The 24160-nt window shown below is 37.7% G+C and overlaps 1 protein-coding gene across 1 annotated transcript; it reads right to left on the minus strand.

Annotated features, from left to right (window-relative positions):
- Positions 1-16110: 16110 nt before the first annotated feature.
- LOC127122253 (uncharacterized) lies at positions 16111-17806 on the minus strand. Its single transcript, XM_051052618.1, has 2 exons — positions 17529-17806; positions 16111-16837 (listed from the first exon to the last, which is right to left on the minus strand). Exons 1-2 carry the CDS (start codon positions 17804-17806, stop codon positions 16111-16113), a joined length of 1005 nt encoding a protein of 334 aa, XP_050908575.1.
- Positions 17807-24160: the final 6354 nt, after the last annotated feature.

Genomic DNA, 24160 nt, shown 5'->3' on the forward strand with positions numbered 1-24160 from the left:
TTGGTTTTATTGATTTTATTTATAAAATGAATTAATCAACCATATTTTCATGATTCTGGACTTGAGAAACCCATGGATGACCAAACAATCTCAAAAGTCAAACTTTGACCTTGAGCAGTTGACTTTTCATCAGATGAATTCCAAATCTTCAATGATCAATGAATCAAACTTATTTAGCCAATTTAAGCAAATGAATGGATCATAATGAAGCACTTGAGGACCTTGAATCATATTTCAAACCATTAGATCATGTCTTGGTCAAAAATTCAACATCAGAACAATCTTGATCAAAGCCCTAATTTAGGCATAAGATGAATTTGGAACTTGTTGATCTTGAATGGATGCAATCTTGAACTTGATTATGATGAATGGAAATCACTTGAATATTGTGAATGAATGAGAAGTTTGAATTACTTAGGAATTCCCATAATCTTGACCAGTCAATCATTGGAGCTCCTTAAACCAACACACCTACCTTGTGAAAGAATTGAACAAGACAAAACATATTTTTGTATTTTCATAATGTTGGTAATGCATAAAAGACACACACATGAGATGTTTGATGTTATGAAAATCATGAAAATGAGATGAGATATTAGGGATAAAAATTAAGGCATATGACAGATTTGTCGCGTCGTGTTTGCGTTGTCTTGTTTGATATTTGAAGCTTTGCATTAAGTTTGTGAATATAGCCGCCGATTCATTTTAATGGGTTATGTCGTGTTGCTGCAAGGAAGATATTAAGCAAATATGTTTCACTTTTGTTAGATTTGTATAGGTTTTTGTCATGTTTTTTTCTTCTGATTTTATTCTGTACTAACATGGGTGTACTTTACCAGTTCAGGTTGGTCAATCTGTTGTTCTTTTAAAAAACTAATCACTGAACTTTGATTAACTAAATTCTTGGCATTAAGGATTATAGGGGATAGCTATGTATATTTTGGTTTTAAAAATGTATGCTTGTTGTTTAGATATGTGGCGTATTCTTTTGGTTATGATATTTTATTGTTAAATTGTGGAAAGTTTAATTTCATTTAGTTCATACCTTAGTTGATTATTTTGTAATGGTTTAATAATTGTAAACAATATTAGTTTCTGCTTATTTTTTAATTGTAAATAGTGCATATTGAAAATATTGTTTTTAATTGTAAATAGTGCATATTGAAAATATTGTAGATTGTATTGAATTGCTTCTATTTTACTACATTGAGTTTTAAATTGGATTTTTAATCCGTAGATTTAACAATTTTATACGGTTATACCGCTAAAATTTCAATACATCAATATGATATTTTCGCCGTGTTTCGGTTCTTACGTATGACACTTCAATTTTGTTGTCGTTATGTACAAACCGTCTTTGAGTACATCGTGTGTTAATTTGCTTCGATTATTTTACATCCGCTTTTTGTTTTTTATTTCACTTTTGTTTTAATTTAATTAATTAATTAATTAATTAAAGTTTGTTTAAATTATTTAATTTTAATTAACTCGATTATTTTATTTATTCAAATAACTTGGATAATCAACCTTAATTAACTTAATTAGTGGATCTAACCAAATTTTAATCAATTAATTTTTGTTAACTAAATTTATCGACTTATATTATCATCATTCCAAAACTATTTCAATATCATTTCAACAACCATTTTCAAACTATCAATCCAATTTCATTCATAATCACTATCAACTTCAATACACTACAAACCAATTTTCGATCCGTTCAAATGCAAAATTAAATGCTTGATCCAACGTCAAGCTCTTTTCATAATCAAATCAAAACATCTAATCAAACTCTTTTTTGCAATAACTTTGACGAAAAAGGAAATATGGGTGTAGAATTTCTCTTTCCCCGAATCTTTGGGTAATGTTGTAGAGCTCTCTGTCCGAACATTCGTCTTCCATTCTAAAACACGTTAACTATTAGAATTAAGTTTGGTTCTTCTATAGAAGGAAAAAGACTGATTGGGTTTAGACCTTCCTCAGTCACCGATTATTTGGACACTTCTGTAGAGCTCTCTGTGTGAATAATCATCTTCCGTTAATGAAACATGATTTTATTCGCCGTACATTCTTTCATGATAAATTAAGAATAAAAAGGATTGGTTGGGTTTACACCTTCCTCAATCTTCGATTATTTGAACACTGCTGTAGAGCTCCCTGTTTGTATAATAATATTCCTCCTAAAACACTTACAATACATCAAACCTATTTTCTCACTCCCGTGCGATCAAAAACCTTTTCAGAAAGAACATTGTTTATTCTGTTCTAATGTGAATACAAACAAATGCTTTAAGTCTTCAATTGTAACCACAAGCAACGTTCAGCCATTAGAATGCAATCTAAACATTTGTTCATTAAAACACGCCAACAAACAAACCGTAGCCACAAGAACTACATAGCTTTGAGTTCTCAATCACACCTGGAGATATGTAGGAGCGAGATTCACGTCTCGTCAAGCACTATAACAAAAAATATATTTTTTCTTGCCCAAAACTACGTAGTCTTAAGTCCTCCATCCCACCCGGAGATACGTAATAGCAAGACTCGCAATCTTGCCAGGTCCATTAATAAAAAACTTTATGTGGTTTCCTTTAATTTCTTTTTAATCTTTTTATAACTCGAAGAAAATAATTAACATGAGCTAACATTCAATTGCAAATTTAATTAAAAGGTTTTCATTGAGTACAATGGACATGAGGGGTGCTAATACCTTCCCCTTGCATAATCGACTCCCGAACCCGAATTTGGTTGCGATGACCATTTTATTTTTAAAAGGTTTTATCAATATTTTCATTTTCATTCATTGGCATAAATAAAGTTTGATGGCGAATCTGTTCGGATCATTTTTTTCCGCGACCATCGCGAAGGATCGTATTTTTCGATATGCGACGGTTGTGACATGCATTTATCATGTCGTTGTTACTGATGAACGAGGCAAGTCGCAATTCGAGCAGGATGGATTGGTAACTTGTCCCGAATTTAAGTAGGGTGAACCTGGTTCCTGAGTGAACCAATTGATGATGATATGGTATCACATGCATATGAGTCTAGTTGAGGTTATGAGTCTCAATGTATAATGTAAATGACGAATATGTGATTGTTGTGTATGTTGATGAAATGGGTGTGAGAATGTTGTTGATTGGTTGTGAATATGTACATGTTGTTATGAATGTGTGTGAGACCATGTTGTTGTTGATTGTGTAATGAAAGTGTGATTGTTGTATATTCTCTACCTTATCATTATTTACACTATTTATACTGAACATTGTTTCTCACCCCCTTTTCTTCATGTTTACCACCATTGACATCTTGCAGATAGTCAGGAGTTAGCATTGTCGTTGTGTGTGGAAGGTGGCTTGTTGGAGCTACTCTTTGTTTTCTTTATTTATCGTTTTATTATACATTAGTAGTTTCTAGTGCTTTGATAGTGTATCATCGGAGACAGAAGTTTGTTATGTTTTATGTTGATGTTGATTTTGTTATTCTTGATTTTAACACTTTAATCATGAAGTTGCTATGAAATGTTGTTCCGCTGCGTAGTTTCAATTTATTTGATATGTTTTTGAAGGGTCATCGTTGGTGACTGTTTACCGTGAAAATTGGTAAACAGCCGTTTATCTTCCAAATAAATTTTTTTTTGGTTACTTACAGGATCGACCAAATTGATCCTAGGACATGTGCTAATTGTTTTTAGGGTGAAGTCTGATGAATGATAAACACTTTAACAATGTTCATACTTAAAATAACTTGTTAAAGAGCGTATAGGAAAAATAACACACAGAAGGCAAGGAAAGTGCTGGAAAGTAAATGGCGATTGATCAGTGAATTTTGATGCACATTCTTCTATATTTATACTTATGCATTTCCATGTTTTAGTTTGGTTATTTTTCCCTTTTAATGTGTTTTTATAATTTATCTTATTTTTACACTTATTTGTTTTTCGCAGTTTATTTTCAGCATTAGCAGTCTGCACGAATAAATTCATAACTGGAGATAGCAGTATCGGATCGAGGCGTGCTACCAGTCGTTGGAAAGCTAAGAGAAAGAGCTACGACTTTCATGAAAAAGTAAGAAGCTAATTCAGACTGTAGCATGATTGAAAAATCCGTTGAAGCCTTCAGCACTAGATTTATATTTTGTGTTGGGTTATTTAGTTTGGGCCTGGGTTATGTTTTGACCAAATTAGGTTTATTCTACTTTTCCTATAACCTAAGCATCCGAAAATAGTATACGATATCACTATTCACGAAAATTTGAAAGCTTGTACGAATTCCATGGAGAACTAATCCCTCTGATTCGATCTGCCGTAATTCAGGTTCCAAAACTTGAGATTATTATAATGTTAATTTTAGTTTAATTCCTTTAAATGATATTTTGTGTTCTTGTATGCTTAATTCGATTGCATGAAATATATTGATTCAATTTGGTTGATTGTATGATCCTAATATAGACACGTCACGTTTGCTTAATTCGTTGTTGTGTCTGATCAATCATGTTTGCTTAATCCATGAAAACTTATCCCGTTTGCTTAATTCGGACAATAGGATCATACATCTCACAAACTTCACCGCGCTTGTCATTGAGTTTGTATCCAAATAGGAATAGGTAACCCGCTTAGGGTATTAAAATTATATTAATCGATGACAGTAGGAACTGAATCGGTAGATTGAATTATTTCATAATCACTTATTTCATAACAGCTTATTTCAATAATTACTTTTAATAATCACTTTTTCTTAATCGAACACCAAACCAAACAACCCCCCCCCCTTTAATTCGATTTACCTTTGGATAATAATAAACAAGAATCCTTGTGAGAACGATATCCGAGTTAAAATCGTCGTCGTACTACGTTTTTGAAAAACACTCGTTTTGACATGCGCGCGACAGCGGATCAAATTGGCGCCATTGTCGGGGATTCTTGATTATATTAATCATTTTTAGAGTCATAGGTTTCGTGTCTACGCGTCTAGGTCCTAGTTTCCTCACAGTTCTGCCCAACTCGCGTTTTAGAGTCCAAAAAGTGAAAAAAAATCGGTATTTGGGAAAATTGCGTCCGATTGAGAATCTGTTTCGACAGTCTTGTGTAAAAAAAATCTCTGATCATTTTTCCCTTACTACAAAGTAGTTAAGGGGCTTTGCTTTCAATTTCCCAAATTCCTCTTTTTTCTATTTTTTATGAATTTTTTAGAGTTTTCATAGAGTCGAAAAAATCGAAAAAAATCTCAAAATTATATTTTTAAGTCATTAGATTAAATTCGGTGTCACTTTATTTTTCTGAATTTATTTTGATCAATTCCCTTCTTTGTGTTTGCTTCTGATTCTGAACTTGTTTTTGAAATGGCTGACAATAGAACCTTAAGGCAATTGGTTGCACCTGATGTGAATTATAATGGCTTGTGTATTGAATATGATGTTGTTGTTGTTCCTTTTGAATTAAAATCGGGTTTAATACACTTGTTGCCCAAGTTTAGTGGTCTTGCAGGTGAGGATCCGCACAAACATTTGAAAGAATTCCAGGTGGTGTGTTCTACACCATTGAAGCCTGAAGGGATCACTGAAGATCACATCAAACTTCGAGCTTTTCCTTTTTCATTGCAGGGTGCAACAAAGGATTGAATATAGCCAAATTCAATTGCAAGCTGGAATGCCCTGAAAAAAGTGTTCTTAGAGAGATATTTTCCTGCCTCCAGAGTTGCCTCAATAAGAAAGGAGATTTGTGGTATTAGACAGAGTAATGAGTCATTGACCGAGTATTAGGAGAGATTCAAACACTTGTGAAATTCTGGTATCAGATATGAGATGTCGAAGGTAATGTCACGACACTAATATATGAGTAACATAAACAGAAGAAAGATAAAGAATAGTAATGCACAAGACACAAGCAATTGTTAACCCAGTTCGGTCCAACTCACCTACATCTGGGGGCTACCAAGCCAGGAAGGAAATTCACTCAAATAGAATTAGTCAAAGACTCTCCGTACACTTCAACAAGTTACAGTCTTTCCCACCTAATCTCTACCCGTGCAATTTCTACCTAAGCACTCTTAGATATGAGAACCCACTCACTTCCCTGCAATCACACCTGTGATCTTAAACAACAATCCCTTGAAAAAAGAAAACACTTTTCAATAACACACTCTTGATTTTACTTCACAGTTTCAATCAAGAAGACACACTCTTGATCTTGCTTAACAGCTTTGATCAAGAAGACACACACTTGATCGTGCTTCACAGCTTTGATCAAGTAGACACACACTCTTGCTTAATAACTTTAGAGTGACAAATTACAACCACAAATCAGACCAATTCAATCATCAATGGATGACTTGAATGGCTTACAAGTCTCACGACTAAACAAGACACAAACCCTAGCTCTCTCTCTGTATTTCGCTCAGTATTGGTTGTGTGTAAAATCAAGTTTTCCAAGTCCCTTTTTATAGAAGCTTTCAGTTGGGCTTGGACATCTTGAAAACCCTAAATCTATTTTCCAATTAAATCTTCTCATGACAGCTGGTTAGATCTCTTTGGAAAATAAGTAAATCAGGTTATAATCCATGATTGAATGCGCCTGCAAATCAGATCTTCAATCATACATAGATTGCCATTAATTGTGCAATCACAAAACACCAGACATTCATACTGAATGTTCTGTGTACAGGACGTCATGACATCGGGTCTAACATCCTGGAGTAATTCTTGCATAATTCCATAATTCCATTTATAACTTCCAGCAGGTACATACATATCAGATGCCATGATATTGTGTATGACATCTTGAAATAATCCTGCATGATCATGTCTTCCATTTGGACTCCAGCAGGTACACATCATCAGATGCCATGTTATTATGTCATTCTGAAACAATCCTGCATTATCATGTTCTTGAACTCCAGCAGGTACATAGGATATCTCATGTTAAGACATCACACATAACATCTTGTGAACACTCTTTGTTTTACCAAAATTGCTGCCAACACTTAGAACCAACAACTTGGTATCCAGCTGCCCTTAGCACCAGATCACCGAGAAACTACTCATCCAGTACTTTTATAAGGGTTTGACACCGATGGATAGGAACATTCTTGATGCTTCTAGTGGTGGAGCACTTGTTGATAAGACTCCAGCTGCTGCCAAAGCCCTTATCGAAAATATGTCCCTTAACTCCCAATAGTTCACTACTAGAGACAGTTCTGTGCAAAACAAAGGCGTGAATCAAATTCAGGTTTCTTCCAACAAAGCTTTAGAGATCAGAATTGACGAGCTCACTGCCTTAGTCAAACAGCTGGCAGTAGCAAAACCTCAAACAACAACAGTGTGTGGTATTTGTACTTCTCATGAGCATCCGACTGATACTTGTCCTATTCTGAGAGACGAGTCCATTACTGAGCTGCCACAAGCTTTTGCAGCCAACCTTTACAATCAAAACAGGTACAATAATAATCCTGACCTGTCCACCAACAAATACCATCCCAATTGGAGGAACCATCCCAACCTTCGATATGGAAACCCACAACAGAACCCACCTCAAGTGGCTGCCCCTGCACCTTCCGGACCATCCTTAGAAGATCTTGTCATACAAATGGCCGCCAACAATCTCCAATTCCTACAAAGGACCGATTCTAGCATTCAGACCTTGAACATGCAAATGGGACAACTTGCTAATCAAATAAATAACATGCAAGCCCAAGGGTCGAACCAGCTTCCAGCCCAAACAGTTGTCAATCCAAAGGATTCTAATGCTAATGTGAGTGCGATTTCGTTGAGATCTAGAAAGGTTACTGAAACAGCCCCTGAAAAAAATAAAAAAAAATATTGAGGTAACATCTGAACCTGAACCTACTCCATCTGAACCTGTTTCATCTGAAAAAATTAAAGAAAATGAGTATGTGCCACCAGTCCCCTTCCCACATAGAGTTTTGAAAAATAAAATAATTAAGGAGGGAGACAAGGAAAGAGAGATATTTGATGTTTTTAGAAAAGTTGCGGTAAATATTTCGCTTCTTGATGTAATTAAACAGGTTCCTAAGTATGAAAAGTTTCTGAAGGATTTGTGTACAAATAAGAGGAGGATTAAAGGAAGTGAGAGTGTTAACTTGGGAAGAAATATTTCTGCTTTTATTCAGCCCAAGCCTTCATCTGAAAAAGTTACAGGCGAGAAAAATGTTTCAGCCATCACTCAGCTCTTGCCACAAAAGCAGAAGGATCCGGGAACTTTTACTGTCCCTTGTACCATCGGGGATAGTAAATTCGAGAATTGCATGCTTAATTTGGGAGCGGGCATTAATGTTATGCCTACTTCTATTTATAATAACCTTAATCTTGGTCCTTTGCAGCATACAGGTTTGATCGTCCAACTGGCGAACAGGAGCAATGCACGCCCGACTGGCATAGTGGAAGATGTCCTTGTCCAAGTTAACGATTTCATTTTTCCTGCAGATTTTTACATTCTGGACATGGAAGGAGAGACTAAGACAAGCATAGCTCCCATCATTTTAGGCAGACCGTTCATGAAAACAACAAAGACAAAAATTGATGTTGACGATGGAACCATGTCCATGGAGTTTGGTGACATTGTCGCAAAATTTAACATTTTCGATGCCATGAAACATCCCATGGAAGAGCATTCCATTTTTCATATGGAATTGATATCTGAGCTGGTTGAGGACACTTGTTCTGATTTATTTTCACTTGATTTTCCATCTTTATTTGGTTTCGATGATATTTACTCATGTGTTGATTGCACTGACACTAACCTTTGTGTTGTGTGTGCTGAGATTGATGCTGCCTTGCAGCCTGATACATTTCCTACAGGTGAAGTTGTTGCCGATGAACCTGTTTTTGCAGTTGATGCTCTTGACATCCCGACTGCCCCAAGCATTCCATCCATCAAGCAACCCCCGTATTTAGAGCTGAAACAGCTCCCTGAAAACCTAAAATATGCTTATTTGGAGACTAATGAAAAACTCCCTGTTATTATTTCTTCTAACCTTGATTTCGATCAGGAAGACAAGCTTTTGCAGGTTTTAAAGAAGCACAAGAAGGCAATCGGGTGGACATTAGCCGACCTCCCAGGTAATAGTCCGTCGATGTGCATGCACAGGATATTACTTGAGGACGGAGCGAAAACAGTAAGGCAACCCCAAATGAGGCTTAATCCTTTGATTCTTGATGTTGTGAAGAAGGAGGTAACCAAACTCTTGCAAGCAGGTGTCATTTATCCTATCTCTGACAGTAAATGGGTAAGCCCAATGCAGGTTTTACCTAAGAAATCAGGACTCGCAGTGGTAAAAAATGAAAAGAATGAACTTGTTCCCACTAGAGTTCAGAACAGTTGGAGAGTTTGTATTGATTACAGGAGATTGAACCAGGCTACGAGAAATGATCACTTTACTTTATCGTTCATTGACCAAATGCTTGAATGACTTGCTGGTAAATCACACTACTGTTTTCTTGATGGTTTTTCAGGTTACTTTCAGATTCATATTGCACCGGAAGATCAAGAGAATACCACTTTTACTTGTCCCTTTGGTACTTTTGCTTACAGAAGGATGCCTTTTGGTCTTTGCAATGCTCCTGGCACATTCAGCGATGCATGATTAGCATTTTTTCTGATTTCATTGAAAATTGCATGGAAGTTTTTATGGACGATTTCACTGTCTATGGTTCCTCTTTTGATGCATGCTTGAGCAGTTTAAGCTTGATTTTAGAAAGATGCATCGAAACTGATCTCGTTTTAAATTATGAAAAATGCCACTTTATGGTTGATCAGAGAATTGTATTGGGTCACATAATTTCAGAAAAAGGAATTTTTGTTGACCCTGCTAAAATAGATGTGATTTCTACACTGCCTTACCCTTCTTGCGTTCGCGAGATTCGTTCTTTTCTTCGTCATGCAGGTTTTTACAGGTGTTTCATTAAGGATTTTATCAAGATAGCTCTTCCGCTGTCAAACTTGTTGAAGAATGATGTCACTTTTAACTTTGATGACAAATGCAAACAAGCGCATGACTTCTTGAAGAAAGCATTGACCTCCGCTCCCATAATCCAGCCACCGGACTGGACCCTCCCTTTTGAGATTATGTGTGATGTGTCTAATTATGTTGTTGGGGTTGTCCTTGCACAAAGGGTTGACAGGGCTGCCCGTGTTGTTTACTATGCTTCTAGAACTTTAGATTCTGCACAGTCAAATTACACTACCACTGAAAAAGAACTTCTAGCTATTGTTTTTTCTCTTGATAAATTCAAATCATATTTGCTAGGTTCCAAGGTTGTTGTTTTTACTGACCATGCAGCATTAAAGTACTTGTTGAAGAAGCCGGATGCAAAATGGAGATTGATTCGGTGGATGTTGTTGCTCCAAGAATTTAATGTAGAGATTAAAGACAAAAGTGGAGTTGAGAACTTAGTGGCTGACCACTTGAGCAGGATAGAGAGAGATGCAGATCCTTTTCCTATTCAGGATGACTTTCCTAATGAGCAGCTTTTTCTTTTGCATGGGATTACACCTTGGTTTGTTGACATTGTTAATTTTCTTGTTGCTGGTGTTTTTCCTACAGGTGCACCTAGATCACAGATTCACAAACTCAAGAGTGATGCCAAATATTATGTTTGGGATGATCCATATCTTTGGAAGTTTGGTAGTGATCAGGTAATTAAGAGATGTGTCCCCAACTATGAGACTGAATCCATTTTGAAATTTTCTCATACATCTCAAGTCGGCGGACACTTTGGTCCGCAAAGGACTGCAAGAAAAGTCCTTGATTCAGGTTTCTATTGGCCAACTGTTTTTAAGGATGCTTATGAGACTTACCGCACTTGTAAAGAGTGTCAGATAACAGGTACAAACATCACTCACAAGAGTGAAATGCATCAGCATCCTATGCTTTTCTGTGAGGTATTTGATGTATGGGGAATCGACTTCATGGGTCCCTTTCCTGTATAATTTGGTTTCCTTTACATTTTGCTTGCTGTTGATTATGTTTCAAAGTGGGTGGAAGATATCCCCACTATGACTAATGATTCTAGAGTTGTTGCAGATTTTGTCAGGTCTAATATCTTTTGCAGGTTTGGAATACCACGAGCTATCATAAGTGAACAAGGCACTCATTTCTGTAACCACACCATGGAAGCTTTGCTCCGGAAGTATGGAGTTCTGCACAGAGTCTCTACTGCATATCACCCACAAACTAATGGGCAAGCTGAGATCTCAAACAGGGAGATCAAACAGGTTTTTGAGAAAATGGTGCATCCAAACAGGAAGGACTGGAGTCGTCGTTTAGAAGATGCACTTTGGGCCCAAAGAACAGATTTCAAGACACCCATTGGGATGTCTCCTTATCGACTTGTTTTTGGTAAGGCATGTCATCTTCCTGTTGAGATAGAACACCATGCTTATTGGGCGGTGAAAAGTTGTAATTTGGAGATGCAACAAGCAGGTATTGAAAGAAAACTCCAATTACAACAACTGGAAGAGCTTAGACTAGAGGCTTATGAAAGCTCTAGGATCTATAAAGAGAAAACTAAGCACTTCCATGATAAAATGATTTCTAGGAAGGAATTTTCTGTGGGCCAACAGGTTTTACTGTTTAACTCTCGCCTTAAGCTTATGGCTGGGAAACTTCGATCCAAATGGATTGGCCCTTTTGTTATTACTAATGTTTTCCCTTATGGTGCAGTAGAAATAAAAGGTGCAGGTACTAACAAGACTTTCAAAGTCAATGGGAAGCGCTTGAAGCTATTCCATGAAAGTTTAATGACTGAAGATGTCAGCATAGAGGAGCTTTCTTTGGAAGCACCTAACTACCCTGCAACTTGATCAGGGAGTCTTTCTTTCCTTCTCTCTACTTTATTAGTAATGTCTTTTCATTGAGGGCAATGCTTATTTTAAGTATGGGGGAGGGAAATCATTTGTTTCGTTTGTTTTCCTTGTTTTTGTTAGTGTTTTGTTTGTTTTCAGTCCTAAAAAAATAAAAGAAATGCATCTTCTTGAAAGTTTTAGGCTATAGACTGACTAATTTGAGATTAGTTTGCGGAGACTTGGGAAAAATTCACAAGATCGGTATCGTCTTAACACCGTAAGTCTCCTGCATATGCAAATTGATTTGAATTCTTATTATGTTTTAGCCTTAAATTCTCATTCTCTGACAGCTCTTGAGTAGTTTATTTCAGCAGTCAGTACCATCTCACACACACTCTACGCAGGGAAGTCGATGAATATAAGTGAGTGTTCCGAAAAAGAAAAAAAAGAGAAAGAAAAGGGAATGCACCTTCTAAGTTTGGTGACCCTCACCCGGTCACTTAACCCAACGGATGTAGAACCTTCAAAAAAAATTGAAAATAAGACTCGTTGTCAGTTGGTTCAGCGGTTTCTGGTGCTGAACTTGGTAGGGCGGATTTCGGTCTGATCCCCGCAACTACAACCGAGTAAGCAAAGGGTTATGCCACGTAAGTACTAGAATCCTATGCTAAAAGGATCAAAGTCACTAACCGGTCGCCTTGCAATGGGTGTGTGGAGATAACGGGCTTAATGTGATTGCGCATGAATGAAAAAGAGCAAAAAGAAGGATGAGTAAGTTAGACTTTAACATAATAACATGATTCAAGATGATTTGTGTATTCAGGAGGTTTATGACTGCACAATTATGGATTAGTGTTCCTACGATATCCTTAGTGTGCAAGATTAGTACCTATCGATGCAAACTTAACTGAAGAAGACTTGTAGCCTAGGATGAGTAACTAATGATGTGTTTGTGTTTTCTTTGTTTTATTTTAAATTTTGCTCGGAGTGCAAAAGTTCAAGTGTGGGGGAATTTGATCAGTTCATTTTGATGCACATTCTTCTATATGTATACTTATGAATTTCCATGTTTTAGTTTTGTTATTTTTCCCTTTTAATGTGTTTTTATAATTTATCTTATTTTTACACTTATTTGTTTTTCGCAGTTTATTTTCAGCATTAGCAGTCTGCACGAATAAATTCGTAAATGGAGCTAGGAGTATCGGATCGAGGCGTGCTACTAGTCGTTGGAAAGCTAAGAGAAAGAGATACAACTTTCATGAAGAAGTAAGAAACTAATTAGGAATGTAGCATGGTTGAAAAATCCATTGAATCCTTCAGCACTAGATTTATATTTTGTGTTGGGTTATATAGTTTGGGTCTGGGTTATGTTTTGACCAAATTAGGTTTATTCTACTTTTCCTATAACCTAAGCAGCCGAAAACAGTACACGGTATCATTATTCACGAAAATTTGAAAGCTTGTACGAATTCCATGGAGAACTAATCCCTCTGATTCGATCTGCCGTAATTCAGGTTCCAAAATTTGAGATTATTATAATGTTAATTTTAGTTTAATTCCTTTAACTGATATTTTGTGTTCTTGTATGCTTAATTCGATTGCATGAAATATATTGACTCAATTTGGTTGATTGTATGATCCTAACATAGGCACGTCACGTTTGCTTAATTCGTTTTTGTGTCTGATCAATCATGTTTGCTTAATCCATGAAAACTTATCTCGTTTGCTTAATTCGGACAATAGGATCATACATCTCACAAACTTCACCGCGCTTGTCATTAAGTTTGTATCCAAATAGGAATACACAATCCGCTTAGGGTATTAAAATTATATTAATCGATGATAGTAGGAACTGAATCGGTAGATTGAATTATTTCATAATCACTTATTTCATAACAGCTTATTTCAAGAATTGCTTTTAATAATCACTTTTTCTTAATCGAACACCAAACCAAACAACCCCCCCCCTTTAATTCGATTTACCTTTGGATAATAATAATCAAGAATCCTTGTGAGAACGATATCCGAGTTAAAATTGTCGTCGTACTACGTTTTTGAAAAACACTCGTTTTGACTCGCGCGCGACAGCGAATCAGCGATGAAGATCAATTTCTAAAAAGAAAAGATTGATTAAATTGCTTTAAGTAAAAATATGGTGCAATATCAAACGTACATTTTTTCTCAATTTACACTTTCTCTACACACGGATACTTTGGGCAAGTTGATAAATTTGTACACACTTGAACACACACACGATCCTAACACTAAGACCTCCTATTTATACCAATCGAAATAACCACTTCCAGCGGCCTATTCACCAGATTGAGACAAGTGGTGCTCTGCATGTATGTAACTGCCCATTATGCCCCACGTATATCCTTAGCAGTTAGATAAGAACAAAGAATTCCCTCCCTCGTTTGAATCCAAATCCTTTGTCAAACTACCACTAGTGACGCTTCTGTCGAAAACATCTCCAAACTGCTAGAAATATTTCTAAGTCCACATAGTATCTTTACTCTCGCATCAAGGTATCCTCGAATGGAATTTTAAAATGTATAGTTTTGTCGAAACATTCAATTTCTTCACAGAAAACTTTATTTCCTTAATTAATTCCCTTAATCCATATTAGGCATCAAAATTGGGAGCTAACAAATTGCCCCCCAAAAATGTCATTTTCGACATCTCGAAGAAAAAGGCATTTTTTGAGACTATGGTTCGACGCCTTGAACAATTCTTGCATAGCTTCGACGCCACTAACGCTCCAATGTTGCAAAAATTATTCATCTTCTTTCAGCTGGCCTATGACATCAGAACCATCATTACCTTTTGTCTAAGACATCTTTTTAACCCATGCGTAAATCTTTTTAATCATCATGTTTCCTTGACCCTAGGAGATCGTGGGATTAGGCTTTAATTACCACCGTCCCACTATGTAATCCTGGAGAGACACGTGTCCCACTCATTTGTCAACCATTAATGTTGATTTGAACCGTTTTTTCTTCCAAAAAACCTATAAAAAGCGCATTTCTCACTAATTCCACTTTTTCACGCTTTCTGAAATCTTCAAGTACTTCATCTTCTCTAAAACACCCTAAAAAACCCAGATTTTTCTTCTTTCTTTAAACCTTTAACAAAAATGACCACTCCAAGCAAAGACCCCAAAGAAACAACCAACGCTGTCAAGGTTTCCATTAAACAAACGAAGGCCCCAAAAAAGATCTCAGACCTTCCTCTTTTTGTCGTGCTTCCTGGCCCAGTGATGATGATGATAATGACCTCGAGGAGGAGGATAACAATGGTGAGGGGAACAAGGAAGATACCGATGAGACAAATGAAGGACAACCTCAAGGCCCAACTACTGTCGTTCCAACAACTGATGTTATTCTTGAAGGCATCAAAGTTTCAGCAGGAACAACTAGGGGTCTCTCTTCAGAAAAACTAGCAGCCATGAAGCAAAGTCAACCTCTCGAGTATCTGAAGGCTATGCTGAGTAGAAGGGAGAGCTCGTCTGAAAGAAGTCTTAGCACTTCTACAGCATCTAAGGATCAACCTTCGAGCAAACCTGTGGATGAGGCACTCTTGAAGATTAAAGAAAAGATCTTTAAGGGTGATCTATTCCTACTCTTGCTGGTTGATCCTTCTGCTCCCTTATCCTTGAAAACTCTCCTTAACCAGGTTAATTTATTGGAAGCTTCTCCCGAGGTTGCCAACCTCATCTTGGAGTTGGGAATTATGATCGAACAAGTTGTTGTTGATCATAGGCTGTTACCCCAAATCACCAAGGAAATTGAGAAGAAAGCTAGTGTTGAAGCAGCCGTTTAGGATGTAGCTATTTAATCGACTAAGAAAGCAACGGAACTGGAGCAAACCAAAGATAAAAATAGGGCAGAAATTGAAAGCAATGAATGTGACATTGCCTCTTGGGAAGCGCAAATAAAGGAACTGTAGGCCAAAATCTCTGAATCCAAAAAGCGCAAAGGTGAGCTTTTAAAGTTTGATGACACTTCCATGGCTAAGGAGCTATATTTTGGTCTGGAGTTTGTCGAAAAGACGCAAAAGATAGAGGAAGAGCTTGCAACTCTTCGGTCAAAAAAGATCCCTATGTGAGAAACATCTGGAGCTTCACAAGGGAAAATATCTCCATATGAAAACTCATCTCCCTTTTTAGCTTTAGTCTCTTTTCTGTTTATCTTTTCATGACTTTTGGTTTCAATTGTACTGATTATTAGCCCTTTAGGCCTTTGTAATGAATTTAAGCCATGTTGATAACATTTTTATTACCATGTTGGCTTCGACCAATTTGCATGCAATTATTCGTTTATTGTTTTTATCTCTTGGAGCGTTGGCTTATATTTTTTCAAATATTTTCCATTCATTCTTAAGACTCTTTTAGCTTTATTAAGCTCCTCGATCTCATAAGCACCGTTAGAGAATACTTGCAAAATTTGAAAAGGACATTCCCATTTGGGGGACCATTTCCCTAAGGCCTTATCCTTTCGATCCATTGGAAGGATCACTTTCCAAACCAAATCTTCAGGTGAAAACGTCTTAACTTTAACCTTCTTATTGTAAGATTCCTCTACTCTTTTCTTCTTCCTTTTCAATAATTCCAAGGCATTGAGTCTCTCCTCGTCTAGATCAACTAACTCATCTAGCATCTTGTTCCAATATGATTCTAAAGGAATTTCATGATGCCTATGAATTCTTGTTGATTTTAGGTAAATCTCGACTGGTAAAACTGCGCCATGACCAAAGGTCATTCGAAATGGGGTTGAATTAGTGGCTTCCTTGGGGGAGGTTCGACGCGCCCATAAAACCTGATCTAATGTCTTGTGCCAATTTCTAAGCCTCTTCCCCACATGTTTCTTAATCAAACTAATTACCACCTTATTCTCTGCTTCGATCTGACCATTAGCCTGAGCAAAATATGGTGTAGAAGTTAATAGTTTGAAACCCATTTCCTTAACAAATTCTTGCATTTTTCGACCAGTACATACTAATCTTTGATCTGTTGTGACGGTCTCTCGGATTCTAAATCTATAAATAATGTGTTTCAGGATAAATTAGATCACATGTTCTTGGTCTACATTTGGTAAGGGTATGGCTTCGATCCATTTTGTAAAGTAATCAATGCCAACCAAAATATACCTCTGATTTTTAGATGATGGTGGTCAAATTTCCCCAATCAAATCTAAAGCCCAACCTCTAAAAGGCCAAGGTTTGAGTATAGAATGCAGTTCGCTTGCAGAGACATGTTGTATGCCTACATGTACCTGACACTCTTGGCATCCTTTGGCGAATTCAATGCAGTCTTTTAACATGGTAGGCCAGTACATCCCTTGGCGAAATAATAACCATTTCATCTTATGGCCAACCTGGTGTGCCCCACTATGGATCGTCAAAAGGGCTAGATATGTCTCTGATTCACTAAGACATTTTAGTAAAACTCCCTCAGGAGTCTTTTGAATAGTTCAATACCCAAAAAAACATAACTTAAAGCTCGATACCTATTTTTCTGTTCGGTAGACGTCGTTGGATTCTGTAAATACTCCACTATTGGTTTTCTCCAATCCTCGTATGTCAGGCTATCTACTGCCAATATTTTGAAGCTCTCTTTGTCGGTGTATCCCAGCTTTGTTGTTTCCAAGTTTGATGGGGCTAATCTGATCGAAACAACTCTTCCTCTGACTTTGATTACTTTTTTCAATTTCTCTTTTAAAATTTATACCCAGATTCAATTTGAGCTAAGTCGTTAGCCACTTGATTTTCCAATCGAGGTATGTGTCGAATACTAACCATCTCAAATCTTCTTAATAATCTATTGGCCATTATGAAGTACATGATGAGATTCTCTTTAACACATTTGTACTCTTTTGTGATTTGTTTTATAACTAACTCCGAGTCACCCATTATTTCGACTCGAGTTGCCCCCAATTCCAACAATATCTCAAGTTTGGCTATTAAAGCTTCATATTCAGCCTTATTGTTCGAGCAAAGGCCTTTCATTTTATACTTGAATTTTGTTGGAATTTTATTAGGAGAAATAATTATAACTCATATGCATGTTCCATCTTTGTGACTAGACCCATTAAAGTACAACTTCCAGGGCTCTAATTCGAGATTGTTTCAATGTGTTTTCAGTTATGGAGTGGTCGACTATAGAGTCTGCTACCACTTGTCCCTTAACAACTTTTAATGGCATGTAAGTTAGGGAATATTCAGTTAAAGCTAGTGCCCATTTTTCAATTCGAATGTGCAAAATTGGCTTAGACAACATATGTTTAATTACATCAAAATGAGATGAAACATAAACATCAACAACTTTTATATAATGCTTCAACTTCGTACAAGAAAAATACAAGCATAAACACAATTTTTCAACTATGATATACCTAGTTTCTGCATCATTTAAGACCCTACTGAGGTAGTAAATGGCTCTTTCAACACCATTATCATCCTCCTGAGCCAACATGCTCCCTAAAGTCTTGTCGGATGTAGATATGTACAACCTCATACTCCTATTCCTACAAGGCGGTGTCAGAATTGGCGGATAACTCAGGTATTCTTTGATTTTGTCGAAAACTTCTTGCTGAGCTTACCCCCATTTGAATCCTTCCTTGTTGAGTCGAAGGAGAGGTGAGAATGCATTGAATATTCATCCTTTGGGGTTGCAGTATTTAAGTCTCTAAAATCTATGCAAACCCTTAAAGTACCATTTTTATTAATGACAGGTACAATATTTGTCAACCATTCGACGTACCTGGTCGTACGGATGAATTTACAATGAAGAAGCCTTTCGACCTCTTCTTTGATATTTGAGAGAATTGCAGGTGCAAATCACCTTGTATTCTGCTTGGTGGACTTCTTCCCAGGCTTGATTGGTAACCTTAATTCGACCAGATCTCTACTCAAACCAGGAATCTCATTGTAATCCCACGCGAAACAGTCCTTAAACGCCTTCAACAGTTGGATCACTTCGACTTTGATATGAGGGTTGATATTGGTGTTGATGTAAGTTGGCCTTTTTGTAATCCCATCTCCTAATTCAATTTCTTCAAGTGAATATTGAGCTAGCATCTTGATGTTTATTGCCAGCGGATGCTTCTCGAATCCCAAAGGCTCGTCATCATAGATGGCGTCGAGCCTCTGGCATTGATCTTCACCTTGAACCTTATCAGGTGGTTCTGGATCAAAGTCCTTCCTAGGACCTCTTTGGTGAAGTTCCTTGTTGGCTTTGATAGCCATGTGTTTGAACCTTCAAGGCCGCTTGTTGTTTGTTTTCGGCTATGTACGCCGAAATTCTTTTTCGTGCTTCGAACCCAGTCATCATCACTGAATTCACTTCCCCAACCTGTTGGGTTGACTCCTGACGTTCCTATGCACCCAAAATCATCTTCACCCGCCACCTCACGATCCCATTGAAAACCATTGGTGGGGTGTAGATATAAAGAGCAATATGCATTATCGTCTGGAGTGAATGCAAAGCTAGACAGATCACATGGAGCAATATTGGCCAAGTGTTTGTCAAACTGGCGTTTGTCGAGATGATTGATTTGAGTCTTGAAGTAGCCCTGGTCTGCTTCTACGTTCTCCATAATACCGTCTAGCCTCTAGATGGTGATTCTTTGGTGCATGGAGGATGGTACATCTCCTACTCCATGTATCCATTCGCGTCCAAGTAGCCAGTTATAGTTGGCATTTGTCTCCACAATCATGAACATCGTTGATCTGGTGATATTTCCCACTGTTAGCTCAACCTAGATTACCCCGAGGGTGGTACCCACCTTTCCTTCACAGTTGGAAAGTACCATGTTATGAGGCTTGGTATCTGTGTCATATTTACCTATTCTCCTCAAAATGTGATGCGGCATCAGGTTCACCGTTGCACCGCAATCTACCAAAATCTTATTAATTGGGATGTCTTCAATCTTCTCGGTAATAAAAAGAGGCTTGAGATGACTCTTCATAGCCTCATCTGGTCGCTCTAAGAAAGAATTTTGTTCCTCCATGCAACCATTGTTCATTACATAATAGCACATTGGTTTATGAGCGGCCGTTTCCATTTCTGTGATGTTGTCAGTATCCTCGACCTCATTTAGCTGGTTAAATTCTATGGGCAGCACTGATACCATATTAACTATGATATCCAGCGAAGGCTCTGACCCAGAGTCGAAATCATCTGTGAGCATTTCGTCTTCCACTACCACTTGATCATATTTTCTTTGGAAGTCTCTGCTTGAGTGACAGGCTTCCTCTCGACAAGTCTTAAATCCTCTTTCTCCTTCTTTCTGGAAGGTACATTGGTGTTGGATTCAGGATTTTCTTTTGCCCCAGCCTCCCTCTGTGCCTTCCTCCTTCTTTGTTCCCTTCTCCATTGGGACCTTGTCATAGGATTTTTCCCCTTGTCATTCTCAGAGATGTAGGCTGTTTTCTGGAAGCTTGGAATTCTTTACGGTAGGCTAACCACGAACCTCTGTCTACTTCGAAATTCTGCCATTTTCCCTGGCCACGCTTTCTGCTATCGGCTGGCTTCACCCATTTTCCGTTGGAAGCCTCTACAGTGGGTTTGAAGGAGATAGGTTTGGCAGCAACACCCCTTTGTCTTGTCCCATCAAGCTTCAATAGAGTTCTGCTTGGGTCAAAATACCTCCTTGTATCGAAAGCTCTTCTAGGCTCAAAAGCCTGTTGGTCCTGAGGGGCTCTCTGATGCCATTTGTCTTTTGCCTTCATGACTCCCTCAAGATTGTGCGGCGCTTTTTTGTTGAACACGACACTGCATCAAGGGCATAACATGACTTCTGATTTTTTCCTCTTGCACCTATGGAGGAAGTCTATTAAAGTCTCCTCTTATTTTGGGAAGGCCAATTTGTTGTATTCTTCTTGTCGACGCTCGTCGTTGATTTCCATGGGGGTTTCCTGCGAGACTTCGATCATGTTGACCTCCATGTTGATATCTTCAGTGATGCCCAGATTATGGAATTTCAATTGAAGGCCCTCAGCAGCCTTATCCATTTTTCTGAAACTAACAATAGTCTCTTTGGTCACCATCATTAAATTAGAATCTTTAGTGACTCCAGGGTCTGAACCGTAAGTGGTTCCGTTGGCGAAGCTTTCAGCAGCCTCCTGAACAAAATTCTTGAGGAAATCCTGGTCGAGGTACTCAGACACCCTGACCATGACAGCCTTGTTAACGAAGTCCTTAGTAACTTCGGCCATGTTGATGGTGTTGTTGAAGTCATCAGTAACTTCAACCATATTTACATCATTTGGCTCTGTGTAGTGAACGTCAGCTACTTGTAGAGGGTGGGAGTCAGTCTTCATCTGGCTCCTGGGTTTCCCTCTGAATTTGAGTCTTCCCTCCTAAATAGCATTCTGGACAAGATCCCTGAAAAGAAAACATTGAGACGTTTTATGACCCAGAAAATTATGGTACTTAAAAAAACCTTTTTTTTCTTTCTTTGTTCTAAATTAGGCATTTTAGCACCAAGAGGCACTATCATTTGTCCATTCTTAACTAACAAATCGAAGATTTTGTCACATTTTGTAACGTCGAACGTGTAAGTTTTCTTAGGAAATTTATCATTCTTTTCCGGTTCGATAGGTTTTTTTCCATTCGAATGGGCTAAAACCTTACAGGAATAGGGAGAGCCTTATTTTAGTTCAACAAGGTCGATCTCGCTTTGGTCAAAGATCGAAGGCTCATCATATGGTCCTTCGTTATCTTCATTAAATTCGACGTAGGCTACTTTCTTATTCTTATTTGCTCTAGCTTTTTCTTCCTTTAAACGCTCTAGTTGTCGAACCCTATCAGCCAGTTGGGCCATATCCCTCAAGTATTAGGTGTCCAATTTCTTCCTAATGGAATAATCAAAGCCCCTATCGGCCATTTCGAAAAACTCGTGTTCTGGAACTTGCATAAAACATCTTTCTTTTAGTAAGCAGAATCTACTCAGATAGTTATCAATTGGCTCAGTAAACTTTCGTTTGATATTAACCAACTCTTTTAGACTAATCTTCATTTGCCCCATGTAAAACTGCTCATGGAACATTCTTTCCAACTGAGTCCAAGTATGGATCGAATTCTGTGGCAAGATTGTAAAACACGTGAAGGCGTTCTTTGTGAGAGAACTTGGAAAATACTTTATCCTAAGGTTTTCGTTGTTTGAAATTTCTCATGCCTCTATTAAATACTTAGCCACATGTTCGACAATGTAAACTTAGTGAATTTAGGGACCTTCCATTTGGGGGGTAAGTCCGACTGGAGAATATACTCTGAGAGTGGTGACGTATAGTTTAGCCTTCGAAGGCCAAAGTTTACTCTGTTTCGAGCCATGATTCTTTCGACCATGGCTGCCAGATTATTATCTACTGCCATATCATCGTATGGAATTTATTGTACGATGTTATCAACATTCTGATTCCTATTTACCAATACTACCCTTGGTTCTTCCTCTATTAGGACTCGTGGTTGATTTCTAGGGGGTTCAACCCTATGTTGTTCGACCGCTCCTCCCAGGTTTGCCACGTTCACCCTAGGTGTGTCTCTTTGGTTCTATTGAACTTGGTTAATGGTGATATCCTCCTCGAAGGTTACCCCTTGGTTTTCTACCATATACTTTCTCTGTGGATATCGGGGAGGCTGAGGCACACCAAAGAAGTTCGTCAGGTGCGTCATCTATGGTTCCATTTGTTGGTTGGTCTGGGTAGTATTTTGGATTAGAGGATTAAGGACTGTCCCCATAGTTTGGGCCAACATCTGGACCATGTCATGGTTACTCTCATCCATTTGTTGTCTAATGACTGCAGCAGAGTTATTCGTCAAGTTTGGCATGCGGGTAGAATATCCCATTCCTAAAGGCTGGCTATTTCGACCCATGTTTACCCCAGAACCTGATCCTTGTAACGGCAAAGTCATCACAGTTTCTGAAAATACTGGAGGGGCGCTTTGTAAGTTTGCCATCATCGAAGTTGGCATTCCGTAGGGTTGATCTCGACCACTTAACAACATCGAAAACTCAGGAGGCATGAAAGGTCTAAACACAGAAGTACCTATTGGTGGGGGAGTTTATGGAGGGCCCCTTGGCACAGTAAAATTCAGGATAGGCTTAGTGTGGACAATCGAATGCGTAAGCATCGAACTTGCCATTGACGCTATAGGTTCAGAAACGGTTGCTAGAACTGTTGGTCCCCCCGTCGAAGGAACTGGGGTGGTTCTCCATTATTAGTTGACATATTCTGAGGGTTCGCATTATTTGGATGATTTGAATTTTCCATTCCCCTCGTGTATCTTCCCCTTTATCTATCTTCGTTGGTGATGATTACTTTACCACTTCTTAATAACATACAATGAACTTTTCAAAAAGGAGAAAAATGATTGAACGACAAGAACTAATAAAATGAAGAAAATTTACTTTTTTTTTTCAAAACAGTTAGCATTGTCCCACTGGGCATGCTAATTCGTTTACAGTGAAAATTGGTAAACAACTACTGATCTTCCAAATTAAAATATTTTGGTTACTTACAGGATCGATCAGATTGATCCTAGGACATGTGCTAATTGTTTTTAGGGTGAAGTCTGATGAATGATAAACACTTCGACAATGTTCATACTTAAAATAACTTGTTAAAGAATGTAAAGAAAAAATAATACAAAAAAGGCGAGGAAAGTGCTGGAAAGTAAATGGCGATGAACATAAATTTCTGAAAAGAAAAGATTGATTAAATTGCTTTAAGTAAAAACATGGTGCAATGTCAAACGTACATTTTTCTCAATTTACACTTTCTCTACACACAAATACTTTGGACAAGTCGATAAATTTGTAGACACTTGAACACACATGATCCTAACACTAAGATCTCCTATTTATACCAATCGAAATAACTGCTTCCAATGGTCTATTCACCAGATTGAGACAAGTGGTGCCCTGCATGTATGTAACTGTCCACTACGCCCCACGTATATCCTTAGCAGTTAGATAAGAATAAATAATTCCATCCCTCATTTGAATTCAAATACTTTGTCGAACTACCACCAGTGACGTTTCTGTCGAAAACATCTCCAAACTGCTAGAAATATTTCTAAGTCCATACAGTATCTTTACTCTCGCATCAAGGTATCTTCGACTGAAATTTTAAAAAATATAGTTTTGTCAAAACATTCAATTTCTTCACATGAAACTTTATTTCCTTAATTAATTCCCTTACTTCATAGGAAACTTTATTTCCTTAATTAATTCCCTTAATCCACATTAGGCGTTGAAATTGGGAGCTAACAGTGACACCTTAAATTATCGAGTAATGCTTTTTATATAAATTTTGGGATTTAGGGTGTTACATAGTGGTATCAGAGTCTGTCGGTCT

This window comes from Lathyrus oleraceus, chromosome 2 (genome assembly GCF_024323335.1).
Source record: "Lathyrus oleraceus cultivar Zhongwan6 chromosome 2, CAAS_Psat_ZW6_1.0, whole genome shotgun sequence".
In the NCBI taxonomy this organism is placed as follows: Eukaryota; Viridiplantae; Streptophyta; class Magnoliopsida; order Fabales; family Fabaceae; genus Lathyrus; species Lathyrus oleraceus.